This window comes from Gallinula chloropus (genome assembly GCF_964237585.1).
Source record: "Gallinula chloropus genome assembly, contig: HAP1_SCAFFOLD_137, whole genome shotgun sequence".
Lineage (NCBI taxonomy): Eukaryota > Metazoa > Chordata > Aves > Gruiformes > Rallidae > Gallinula > Gallinula chloropus.
In genome coordinates, this window is record NW_028168362.1 from 250,149 (window position 1) to 264,122 (window position 13,974).

Here is a 13,974-nt window from a genome sequence, read left to right on the forward strand (position 1 = left end):
TGGCGTTTCGAAGCCCAGGAAAACCCAACCAGGACAAACACAGAAATCGCTGAGTCAGCACCGCCAGGAGCACAAAGCTTTCTGATCACAAACAGCCCTATTGTCCTATAAAGAGGAATAACCAGGAACCCATGCTTACCGTCACGGTGGCTTGTTGCCTTGGTATTCCATTCTTATTAGTGTTTTCTCTTGGTGTGTAGTACCTGCGGGGAAGGGGACAGAGAGAGAGAGGTGAGCTGTGGATCCTGCCCAATTCTCAGAATTTGTCCCCCTCCAGACAAGAAATGCTTTTTCGAGGCTGATTCTAACCAGAGCCTCAGTCACACGAACGCACGACAGCGTCGTCTCAGCTCTCAGTGCCATTCTTTCACTGCCCCAAGACTGGGTGAGGAGGAAGAGCTGGGAGCTCCCTAAACTTTCACAGAATCACAAGGTTGGAAAAGACCTTTAAGATCATCAAGTCCAACCATTCCCATCCTAAGATAAACCAGATCCCTGAGCACCTCATCTATCCTTTTTTTAAACACACCTAGAGAAGGTGACTCAGCCCCCTCCCTGGGCAGCCTGTTCCAGGCCCTGACAAATCTTTCAGGGAAGAACTTTCCCCTAACATCTGATCTGACCCTGCCCTAGTGCAGTTTGAGGCCATTTCCCCTTGTCCCATCTCCTGTACCCTGGCTGCAAAGACAATTGCCCACCTCTCTGCACCCTCCTGTCAGGTCAGTATAGGGTGGGGATAAGGTCTCCCCTCAGCCTCCTCTTCTCCAGGCTGAACACCCCCAGCTCCCTCAGCCCCTCCTCAGAGGTTTTGCCCTCCAGCCCCTTCCCCAGCCTGGTTGCCCTTCTCTGCATTCGCTCCAGGACCTCAATGTCCTTCTTATGGTGAGGAGCCCAGAACTGGACCCAGCACTCAAGGTGCGGCCTCACCAATGCTGAGTACAGGGGCACAATCACCTCCCTAGACTTACTGGCCACACTATTTTTGATACAAGCCAGGATGCCATTGGCCTTTCTGGCCACCTGGGCACACTGCTGGCTCATATTCATCCTGCAGTCATCCCTCTCCAGGTGCCAGGTTCCTCTTGTTTCTCGTTATGGGTTTCCTTCATTGGAAAACGGGGCAGCAACCAGCCCTTCCTCGACGCTTTGGGATCTCCCTGTGAGAAATACTGCACAGCAGCTGCTGTACACACGGTGCAACGTGACCTTCTGCAGCTGCACTTGCACCCAGATACAGTGAGCTGAGGGAAAGGGACACAGAGCCCAAAGGAAGAAGACCCCTGAGCAGAAGAGACTCTTACCTGATCTGATTTTTCTGGGACCATTGTGGGCTGCATACGGCTGCATGTTTGATACCTGCACAGAAAAGTGGGAACAGGAAAACAAGAAGTCAACTCCCAGTTGCCACCAGCTCTCGGGTTCTGGGTGATAAAATAGAAACCAACTTTTAATGACAACCATGAGAATAGGAAGATCAACCTCTGGCAAAGGGTTTGAATACCACACACGAGCCTCCCAGAGCTGAAGCAGGGCATTTATTGTGTCTTAAATGTAAGGCTACACATGGCTACACTAGAGATTTCTGGCAAAACTAGATCCTCCTCCAGGCACAGCACAGCTAGCCATTTTCCACAACAAAAAAGGATTTCCCCAAATTCTAGCATCTGCTCCCAAATAATTTCAAACCCCACAGGAAGAGAGAAAATCCTGGCATTCCCTGTGTTGACTTTACATTTCATGTTCCCAGATAAAACAGGATTGCCGACCGAGGCAAAACTCATCAGTGTCAAATAAGAGGAAGATCAAGTCCTTTGAATGGTGCTACAGAACAACCAGCGCTGGGGATCTTTTACCTTCAAGTTACACTGCCAGCACTAGAACTAATGAGACAAGGGGTCCTGTGCCCACCTCCTCACCCAGTCACAAGGCCACTTCTCCCCCAGGGTGGTCTCAGCACCTTGTAGGGGCCCAAGGACACAAGTCGCATCCCCCCGTGACCACCCCACAGCAGGAGGGGACAGTCCCCCATCTCATACAGCACAGCGTTCGGCAGTCATGGGGCAGAGGACACACCTCTTGCCAGGACAGAACCCTGGCTAACAGTTCTTGTAGGACCTCGGATCTGTTACAGACGTAGCCCGTGGGTATGGAAACAAAGCCCCGAAAGATGAACCCCACCAGAGCTGAGGAGCAGCACCATGAGGGCTCATTGGTCCCAGAGGCCACATCCCCCCGAGAGCCGATCCCTCCCTGCTACCTTGACCATGGGACCTAGAGCCTCCCTTCTCCAGCAGCACCCTGCAATTCCACACGGAAACACCTGGATCCCCTTAACCTCAGTCCCAGTCCCGACCAGCCCACACTCACCACACCGCACAGACAGGTTTGGCTTCCTCTTCCCAACAAATCTAATGAGTTCCCCCAAAGAGAGAGCTCCTCCCGTGGCAGGGAGGGGATTGCCCTCACTCCTCCAGCTACCAGACGACATCCCCATTGTGTCTTCAGGCCTGGTGAGAATCCCTTAGGGAAGAGTCTGTGCTCCAAGACCTGTCCAGCCCGGAGCCAGCTCTGAGCTACAGAGCCCACTGATGGGTCAATGCCACTCCGGTCCCAAACAAAGAGCTTCACGCCAGCACAGCTTTTTCTATAGAATTTAAATATTTATTGTAATAAAATAAATAAATATTTATCTTTTTAAATTTAAAAAGACCAAAAAAAGAAAAACAAAAACAACCCCAGGTTGGAGTTCCTGCCTCCAAAATTAAGGGGTAACCAAGTGAAATCAAAACAAAGTTCAACTGCACAGGAACATGGGAGTAGGATGGAACATGGGAGTAGACTGGAGCAGGGGAAGGGATGGAGCACACGAAGAGACTGGAGCAGTGGACAGGGTCAGAGCAGTAGACAAATCAGGAGCAGTGGACAAGGCTGGAGCAGTGGAGAAGGCCAGAGCAGAGGATAAGGGCGGAGCAGTTGACAAGGACAGAGCAGAGGACAAAGCTGGAACATTGGACGAGGCTGGAGCACAGGATGAGGCCAGAGCTCAGGACGACGCTGGAGCAGTGGATGAGGCCAGAGCAGTGAACGAGGCCAGAGCAGAGAACGAGGCCAAAGCAGAGAACAAGGATAGAGCAGAGAATGAGGCCAGAGCAGAGGACAAGGCCAGAGCAAAGGATGAGGCTGGAGTAGAAGACGAAGCCGGAGCAGGGGACGAGGCCAGAGAAGTGGAAAAGGCCAGAACGGTGAACAAGGCCAGAGCAGTGTACAAGGCCAGAGAAGCGGACAAGGCCAGAGCAGTGTACAAGGCCAGAGCAGTGGACAAGGCCACAGACGTGGACCAAACCAGAGCAGTGGACAAGGCCAGAGCAGTGCATGAGACCATAGCAGTGCACAAGGCCAGAGTAGTGAACGAGTCCAGAGCAGTGAACGAGTCCAAAGCAGTGGATGAGGCCGGAGCAGTGGACAAGGTCGCAGCAGCAGAAGGGTCCGGAGCAATGGACGAACCTGGAGCAGAGGACGAGGCCGGAGTAGTGGACAAGGCCAGAGAGGTGGACAAGGCCAGAGCAGTAAACAAGGCCAGAGCAGAGGACAAGGCCAGAGCAGTAGACAAGGCCAGAGCAGTGGACAAGGCCAGGGAAGCAGACCAAGCCAGAGCAGTGGACAAGGCGAGAGCAAGGAACAAGGCTAAAGCAGTGCAAAAGGCCAGAGCAAGGAAAAAGGCTAGAGCAGGTAACGAGGCTGGTTCAGTGGATGAGGCCGGTGCAGTGGATGAGGACGGAGCAGTGGAGGAGGTTGGAACAGTGGACAAGGCTGGAGCAGTGGACGAGGTTGGAGCAGTGGACGAGGTTGGAACAGTGGATGAGGCTGGAGCAGTTGATGAGGCTGGAGAAGTGGACAAGGTTGGAGCAGTGGACGAGGACAGAGAAGTGGACGAGGCCAGAGCAATCGATGAGGCCGTAGCAGTGGATGAGGTGGAAACAGAAAAATGACTAACCGACCTGAGCGATCCCCTGATAAAAATAGAGCTCGGGGAAGAACAAAAGGAAGTTGAATTTCTCGTAGATACAGGAGCAACTTACTTGGTTTTGAATCAAGCCTTAATGCCTTTGGAGAATATTTATGTGTCAGTGAAGGGTGCAACTGGCCAGGCTGAGAAGGCCTACTTTTGTAAACCTTTAAAATATAAATTGGGTAAACAAATAGGGATCCACAGATTTTTATATATGCCAAATTCTCCAAAGCCCCTCCTTGGTAGGGACTTGTTAGAACAATTGGAAGCAATAATTAAATTTAAACAAGGGGAAATTACTCTGGAAGTAAATGATCACCAATACGTTCAAGTCATGGGTTTATCCTTAATGGACACTTCTGTAGACAGAGAAATTGACACAAGAGTTGATGATCAAGTGTACCCTGGAGTCTGGGCAACTGATGCACTAGGGCGGGCAAAGAGAGCATCACCAATACTGATCAAATTAAAGGAAGGACAGAGGGCAGTAAGAATCAAACAATACCCATTGAAAATGGAGGACAGGGAAGGAATTGGTCTAATTATAGAACGATTCATAGAACTCGGGCTACTAAGGGAGTGTGAATCGGAATTCAATACACCTATCCTCCCAGTTAGAAAATCCAATGGGTCCTATAGAACAGTCCAAGATTTAAGAGCCATTAACAAAATAACTGAAGACCTATATCCGGTGGTAGCTAATCCTTATACCCTACTAACCACATTAACCCCAGATTTAGCCTGGTTCACAGTCTTGGATTTGAAGGATGCTTTCTTTTGCCTCCCTATACATGAAGCCAGCCAGAAAATTTTCGCATTTGAGTGGGAAAATCCTAAAAGTGGTCAAAAGACCCAGCTTACATTGACAGTGTTGCCACAGGAGTTCAAAAACAGCCCCACACTTTTCGGGAATCAGCTAGCCAAGGGCCTGGAGTCATGGGAACCACCATCAGAGGAAGGGAAAGTTCTACAGTACGTAGATGATCTTCTCATCGCCACTAAAACTGAAGAATCCTGTGTCATCTGGACTGTGAGTCTGTTAAATTTCTTGGGATAGCAGGGGTACCGAGTTTCTAAGAAAAAGGCACAAGTTGTGTTACAACAGGTCACGTACCGAGGGTACAAGATCAGCGCTGGGCAGCGGGTCCTAGGACAAGCTCGGAAAGAGGCCATATGCCACCCCCCCCCGACCACAAACTGTAAAGGAACATTCTTAGGCATGATGGGGTGGTGTCGACTCTGGATATGTGACTATGGACTGCTTGTTAAGCCATTATATTCTTTAATGACAACCAACCAAAAGGATCTCCAGTGGGATGATGAGTCGGATCAAGCTTTTCACCAGCTAAAGACAGCCTTGATTTCAGCACCGGCTCTGGGACTTCCTGATGTAAGTAAGCCATTTTTCTTATTCTCCCATGAAAAACAGGGGATAGCGTTGGGAGTATTGGCACAGGAGTTGGGACCATACAGACGGGCAGTAGCCTACTTCTCCAAGCAACTGGACACTGCGGCAAAAGGATGGCCCAGTTGTTTGAGAGCAGTAGCAGCCGTTATTCTAAACATTCAAGAAGCACAAAAATTCACCCTTGGCTAGAGAATGACTGTCCTAGTATCCCACACGGTATCCGCAGTCCTTGAGGTGAAAGGCGGACATTGGATCTCACCACAGAGATTCCTGAAATATCAAGCTATAGTGGTTGAGCAAGATGATGTCGAGATTGTAACTACAAGCATCATCAACCCAGCTTCATTCCTAGAAGGGAACACTGGAGAACCAGTGAGTCACTATTGTTTGGAAACAATTGAGGCCACATACTCTAGCCGCATGGATCTTGAAGATATTCCCATCGAAGGAGCCGAACACAGGTTCACCGATGAAAGCAGCTACGTGCTAAATGGAAAACATTATTCTGGATATGCTGTCACCACCTCCGAAAAGGTAATAGAATCTGGACCACTACCAGCTGATGTCTCAGCCCAGAAGGCCGAGATTATAGCTCTTACCAGAGCACTGGAAATAGCTCAAGGAAAAGTTATAAACATCTGGACTGACTCTAAATATGTCTTTGGGGTAGTGCAAGCTCATGGGGCAATCTGGAAAGAAAGAGGATTGTTAAGTTCACAGGGAAAAACCATTAAGCATGCAGAAGAAATCTTGAAGCTCTTAAACGCAGTCCTACTCCCTGAAAGGGTGGCAATTATGCACATCAATGCACACCAGAAGGTGGGCACAGAATTGGAAAAAGGGAATGAGCTGGCAGACAGGGAGGCAAAACAAGCAGCCAAAGAAACTGGTACAGTAGAGGGTGTGTTAATACCTGATGGGCAAGTGTCTTTAGAAGGAAAACCAGAATATACGAAAGAAGATTGTAAGCTTATTAATGACATGGGGGGATCATATAATGAGGAAGGGTGGGCTATCACTTCTCGTGGGAGGATGGTGATTCCTTCCTGCATGATATGGTCAGTAGTTCATGAAGAACATAGGAAAAGGCACTGGGGGGCAGAGGCTTTATATAAAGACCTCATTAAAAACATAATAGCACGAAACTTATACACTACAGTCAAACAGGTAACTCAAGAATGTGATCTTTGCCTCCAGACTAATCCCAAAATTGTGAAAGAGTTAAAATTGGGAAAAATTGGAAGAGGGAATTGCCCAGGACAGCATTGGCAAATCGATTCCACAGAATTCCCTAGAAAAGGGACCATGTATTTGTTAAGTCTTTTACAGAAAGATCCTTGGAACCACAGTGGACTGGACCTTTTAACAACTTACACGGTGGTCAAGGTTGAGGGACTGATCTCCTGGATTCACCACAGCCGAGTCAAAAGGACCCCGGCAACTCCATGGAAAGTGACTTCAGATAACGAGGGACTGAAACTTAAATTCGTTTAGGCAAATAAGTGCAGAGACAATGTGGGTAACAAGTAAGTGAACCAGAGGTTGGGGTTTGAGCTACCAAAGAAAGTGTAGGTTGGTAACTGATCCAGGCTCAGAATGATCTGTACTAAGTTGAAAATATTAATCTGCTTCAGCATCCTTTCCATAGCTTATAACCAAACGCTTACAGATTGGCCTTGGAACTATGCCCAGGAAGACTTCACTGTGATGGGGGAAAATGTGGTTCGCGGAACAAAAATAGCCACAGTAATCTTTACGGAAGGTGACGTGTATCAAGGGAAATGGAATAAAGATGAAGATGGATTGACACAAATATAGGGAAGAATAGGAGAGAGAATAACAATAGGATGTCAGGCATACCATGAGGAAAAGAAGGCCATGGTCTCAGGAGACACTATGATTGGAATAAGAAGGTTACCAACCTCATATAAAATTGAAGAATCATGTCAAAGAAAATCGATGTGTTGGTTCAACCACACTGTAACTGAACCTGTCATCATAACCTGTCTATGGCAAGAGACAGAAAGGCAGGTAACGCTGTTTAATAGAATAAAAAATGACATATTACCACCATTACCCACCGTAACTGTGAAAACAACTACTGAACATCCTGAGATGCAGTTTAGAGATGGGATGAACTTTGAGCCCAGAGTCTATAAAATTGGCCCATACGTAATCAAAAATGTGGGACAACAACAAGTGGTGTTTAATCCAGAATGGTCCCTTAAAAAGATAGAGCTACAAATGCAAGTTAATGTTTCGGAAATAAAAACATCCTGTTCCCCCTTCTTACCAACCTCATACGAGGGATGGACAACTTGGTTGAGAAGGAGGGGAAATATTTATAGGAATCAGGAAACAAGAGATGTAACCGGAGTATTAGGAACAGGACTTGGGGTGTTAAATTCAATAGATTCAGAAGTAATAATGAATAAATTGGCTGCTACCACAGTAGATATATCAAAACTACAACAACCATTGAGATCTTCATTACTAGCACTAGGAGCACAGCAATGGTTAATGTCAAAAATACTTTCAAGGTGGGAACTAATGAATGTAGAGGATCATCAATTGATTACTGAAACACTAGGTGGACTACAGGACAATGCTGCCTTAGCTATTAGTTGCATCCAAGCCCAGCTATGGATACAATCAGTAGCAGCATCCATAATAAGAGAAGGGGAGGAAGGTATATTTCCCACAGAGATTCGAAAGGTAGTTTGGGACAGTGCTACGGAAATGGAAAGAAAACTCCAATCATAGTGGAGGATGGTCAATTTTACATATAACCCAAACACACAAACAGTTACAGCCTTTGTGTTAACTATACATGATGCAGTAATAATAACCATACAGCCCATAGTGGCCCTTGGGATTAATCATGATGACACTTTGTTGTATCCTTTTGAACACAGGACATGGGCTAGGAGGATTGGCAACAAGTGGCAAACTGTTGACCTTGAATCTTGTATTGTGAAAGAACAGCAAGGTTTTATTTGTGAAAGCAACACCATAATGGCTCAGGATGTTTGTTTAGATACTGATCAAAAGATATGTCAATTTGAGGCCCGACCAAAGGCGAATCTGAAAACAATAATTATATATATAGGAAAAGGGTGTGTATGCTTAAGGACAAAGTGTGACACAATAACCATAGAGGAAACAGTGAAGGAAACGGCACAATACTCGAACTATTGTATCTGTAACTTTACCACTATCATGGGGTGCGATTTTAGGTATTCAGCCCCAATCATCACTCACCAATTTTTAAAATCTGATCTCACTTTATCAAAAACGGTACTCCCTACTCCCATAGGATTGAATATAAAGAATATAAAAAACCTGTTAAAACATGAAGATTTCCAACGTATACTAGAAGAGATCAAAAAGAAAGGACAGGAGACTCTTCTAACTGTCCACCATCATGAAAAAGGGATAAGAAGGATTTTAAAGAAAGTAGAACAAGATGGAAAATATAACTGGTGGGATACTCTATTTGGCTGGTCACCTTCTGCAACGGGAATCCTTAACACCATGTGTCCTGGTTTTGGTCAGGATGGAGTTAAATTCATTTGTAGCAGCGGATGGAATGCTGTGTTTGAGACTAAAAATAGGAGTAGTGCTGATAACACCCTGATGTTTCTAGTTGCTGTCAGACAGTCAAGGACTTTCTCAGCTCTTCATGAGAAAGGAGGAGCAAAGCCAGGACAGGTGACCCAACTGACCAAAGAGAGTATTCCACGCCAATTACGTCCTGCCCAGGATATCGGGGGCTGACGGGAGGAAGGCCTGGGGCGGCTCCGGAACGCGCGGTTCTTGGGGGACGGTCGGGTTCTGGGACGGCTCTGGGTGGCACGGCCTGAGCTGTGGGTTTGGTGAGAAACTGCATTGTGTATCAACAGCTTCATATATTTTTGCTCTAAAGTCCTGTCAGCATTGTTACATTGTATCTTTCTGTTATCTTAGTAAACTATCCTTATCCCAACCCACAGGCCTTTTAGTTTCTTGGTTTTGGGGTTATTTGCCCCTTCCTTTTCCCTTCCCTTGCCTCTCAACCCCTTCTTCCCCCTTCCCCTGCTCTTTTCCTTTAAGGAGCAGGCAGCTGCGTGGATCTCAGCTCTCAGCCAGGGTAAAACCACAACAGTTTTTTTGGCACCCAACGTGGGGCCCGAAATGTTGGGATAACAGTAGATTTGATCCTGACCCGATTGTAATTAAGACAAAGTTGTGATAAGCACTATTGTTTAAGCAGTCTCTGGTCACGATGCTATGATACTTATTCACAAGGCTGTGGTCACAGCTGTAGCAGCAAAACCACTGCATGCTGTATGCAATCCTGGCAGGAGTTTTTACCATCTCGGGGCTGCGTCTCCTGTTTTTGTTCCCTTACTTCATTTTAGTGTATTTTATGATAACAGTCTATGACACAGTAATATTGATGACTGTGAACTTGTGCTAGTATTTGTATGAGATTATGCTGCCCTGTCTATTCTTTGGACAGGGAGGGGTTAATAACAGCAGCTGGTATGGTGGGGGTACAGAAAGAAATAACTATGCTGCTTTCTTTCCCTTTGGGCTAAATACAACAGCTCTGGGAACAGTTTTTGAAAATCTTCAATATCCCTGGGATATTCAAGCTAGCATTTTGCTTTTGGTAGGTTTGGTGCAGATGGTTCAGTTTTTGGTAAATATTAAGCACAGGTTTATGAATACCACTCAAGAGTGTTCTCCGAGGCCAGATAATCACGAGTGGCAGGGCATGTGGCAGAGTATGGGCAAGTACCTAGGCACTTTCTCATGCCCGATGGTTTGGAGTTTCACCCCTGAACAGTTACAGGACCCTGATAAAGTGGCTGCATATCTGAAAAGAAATTGCTGTAAGTTTCCCAGAGATGCACAGCTTACTGCACTGTGCTGGGCCCTGGCCACTATTTACCAAACACTGCTTGATAGCAGGCAGCACTGTCAGAGGGAAAGGAAGGAAAACAGACCAACAGAGACTGCTGTATACTCTTTGCTGGGTTAGAAACTGGCTGAAGGCTGGGCCCAAACAGCTGTGGTGAATGGAGGTAAATCCAGCTGGCAGCACATCACATGTGGTGTTCTCCAGGGCTCAGTGCTGGGGCCCATCCTCTTGAACATCTTTATTAAGGATCTGGACGAGGGGATTGAGTGCAGCCTCAATAAGTTGGTACATGACACTAATTGCAGAAGGCAGGAAGGCTCTGCAGAGCGACCTGGACAGGCTGGATCAATTGGCAAAGGCTTTATGGGGCTTGGTCATGAGCTTTGCTCACAATAACAACAGGCAGGGTTACAGTCCTGGAGCAGTGACTGGAGAGCTCCCTAGAAGTATAGGATATGGGGGTGTCAGCTGAACATGAGCCAGCGCTGTGCCCAGGTGGCCAAGAAGGCCAGCGGCATCCAGGCCTGGATCAGGAATAGTGTGACTGCCAGGAGTAGGGAAGAGATTGTTCCATTATACTCAGCTGTGGTGAGGCCACACCTTGAGTACTGTGTCCAGTTTTGAGCCCCTTGCTAAAAGAAGGACGTTGAGATGCTGGATTGTGTCCAGAGAATGGCAGAGTAGACAGTGAAAGGTTTGCAGCACGAGTCCTGTGAGGATCAACTGAGGGAACTGGGGCGTTTTAGTCTTCAGGATGCTGAGGAAGACCTTATCACTCTCTACAAGTACCTGCAAGAAGGATATAGAGAGGTGGAGGTTGGCCTCTTATCTCAGATAACAAGCGATAGGATGACAGGGAATGGCTTGAAATTATACCAGGGCAGATTTAGGTTAGAGATCAGGAAGAATTTCTTTATGGAAAGGGTATTCAGCTATTGGAACAGGCTGCCCAGGGACGTGGTGGAGTAGCCATCCCTGGAAGTATTACAAAGGTGTGCAGATGTTGTGCTTGATGACATGGTCTGGAGGTGGGCTAGGTAGGGTTAGGCTGTGGTTGGACTTTGTGAAAGATTCTCTGACTTTATGTTTGTTCCACTTCAAGGAAATTCCTGTTCTGTCATGGTGGGAAAGCATTGCCATTTCAGACAAGTGGTCAAGTGATTCAGTTGATGAAAATGTACTTATAAATATTTAATAAATGTCAGGAGAAATTTTAAGAAAGAAAAATATGTGCACCTTTTCAGGCAGACGTGATGCAAAGAGAGCACAGCCCATCGTTACCCAGCGTGTGGGTCATACTGTATCTGCAATGGGATGCATCTGGACCATCATATTCCAGTTTAAATAAACTAGAGGCAAACAAAGAAACAGGAACTAAACCCCATACTGAATAGAGACTGGTCCTAATGTGAGTTACATGGCCAGTGATATGCAGAAGATGAGCAGTTCATTGTTGCTTAGAAACATCCAGTCATCTGTTTCCACACGGCATCCTTGAGCTCCTGGTTCCTCATGCTGTAGATGAGGGGGTTCACTGCTGGTGGAACCACCGAGTAAAGAAATGATACTACCAGGTCCAGAAATAGAGAGGAGATGGAGGGTGGCTTCAGGTAGGCAAAGAAGGAAGTACTGACAAACAGGGAGAACACAGCCAGGTGAGGGAGGCAGGTGGAAAAGGCTTTGTGCCATCCAAGCTGCGAGGGGATCCTCAGCACAGCCTTGAAGATCTGCACATAGGACACCACGATGAACACAAAACACCCAAAAGCTAAAAAGGCACTAAGCAAAGTGACTGCAATCTCCCTGAGGTAGGCATCTGAGCAAGAGAGCTTGAGGATCTGGGGGATTTCGCAGAAGAACTGGTCAACAGCATTGCCATGGCAGAGGGGCAGTGAAAATGTATTGGCTGTGTGCAGCACAGCGTTGAGAAACCCACTGCCCCAGGCAGCTGCTGCCATGTGGACACAAGCTCTGCTGCCCAGGAGGGTCCCGTAGTGCAGGGGGTGGCAGATGGCAACGTAGCGGTCATAGGCCATGACAGTGAGGAGACAGAACTCTGTGGAGATCAAAAATAGAAAGAAAAATAGTTGAGCCACACATCCTGTATAGGAAATGGCCCTGGTGTCTGACAGAGAATTGGCCATGGATTTGGGAACAGTGGTGGAGATGTAGCCAAGGTCTAGAATAGAGAGGTTGAGGAGGAAGAAGTACATGGGGGTGTGGAGGTGGTGGTCACAGGCTATGGTGATGATGATGAGGCCATTGCCCAGGAGAGCAGCCAGGTAGATGCCCAGGAAGAGGCAGAAGTGCAGGAGCTGCAACTCCCTTGTGTCTGCAAAGGGCAGGAGGAGGAACTGGCTGATGGAGCTGCTGTTGGACATCTCCTGCTGACAAGTGAGGAGACCTGTCTGAGGAGAAAAAAGCAGTGAGAATTTAGGGAACTCTTCTTTGAGGAAAACCTCTTCTAATTCACATTGCCTCTCTGGAAGAATTTTGTCAGGTCCCTTTTGGGAGGTCTGCTTTGTGCTGCCTTGAGCGTGCCACTGCTGGGAGGAGGAGGCTCAGCTGTGGGCTCTCAAGAGCTCAATCCTGCCTGGCAGCAGTCAGTAAATTGAAGGATGGTGTGATCTCAGACTAAATCCCCTGTGGATTGGAATGAGCTTTTCAGCACTGTCACTCCAGTTTCACCCAAAGCTTTGGAGCTTTGGTTTTCTCCTCACTGCAACTGAGGAGTGTTTCTTCTGTTAGATCTCGCTGACATTGCTGCTGCAGTGCCAGTGAAACCTTTGGCTGAGTGCAGCGTGGGGAGAGTTGCTCTGTCCATCAGCCCTGCTCTCAGCTGCCCTGTGTTGGGTGCTCTGTGATCACACCCTGGTTTTCTCCGTAGAATGAACTGGACCCCACAGAGAGCTGAGGAATCCAGTCTCCCAGGGCAGAGCTCCAAAGCCCTCCTAAGGTCTCATCCTACCCAAAGAGTATCTCAGCTCCCTTCTCCCAGCCAGGGACACACAGGGCTCAGTGCAGCCGCCCACAGACACAGGTGATGAGCGGCATTGCCAGGGTCTCAGTGCTGAGATGCCTCCTGCATGGGGCTCCTCTCTGGGGCACAAGCGTCCCTAGGAGAGTGGTGCAATTTTTGCAGACAGCCTACAGCCCAGAGCAGCCCTCAGGAAGTCCTCAGTCCTAGAGCTGGTGGTCCTGAAGTGAGGGTCAGCTCAGTCCCAGGTCCACCAATGGACGTGCCAAGATCCCCAGGTAATAGTGGGAGAAAGGCAGCAAGGACAGGAGGGGAAACAGCGAGAAAGGCTCCAGCCAAGTCTGGAAGGACAAGGACAGACAGACAGACAGACAGGCACTGGGGGCTGGGCTGCCAAGGAGAAGACTCATCCTGAAAGCCTGGTACTCTGGGTGCAGAGTCTGTGCTGGGTGGCAGAAAATAGTGTGTCGGCGAGGGAAAGTTTCTGCACTGTGGGGGATGTCAGAGAGGTACCAAATCCTCACTGCCTGAGTATTGCTGGGAGCAGCTCCTTCTCCTTCCTTGCCAATGTCTCTGTTGCCTGAAGCTGTCCCTGGAGCTGCTTCTCTTTGCCCATGTCACCTCCTGCTCTGTGCTCACAGACTTCATCAAACCTGCTGTGTGCTCAGCTCTGC

General features: G+C 47.8%; 1 protein-coding gene across 1 annotated transcript; it reads right to left on the reverse strand.

Annotated features, from left to right (window-relative positions):
- Positions 1–11,780: 11,780 nt before the first annotated feature.
- On the reverse strand, positions 11,781–12,704 carry LOC311204575 (olfactory receptor 14A16-like; the record flags this gene model as incomplete). The annotated part of the gene is made up of 1 exon (XM_084280984.1): positions 11,781–12,704. One exon carries the CDS (start codon positions 12,702–12,704, stop codon positions 11,781–11,783), a length of 924 nt encoding a protein of 307 aa, XP_084137110.1.
- Positions 12,705–13,974: the final 1,270 nt, after the last annotated feature.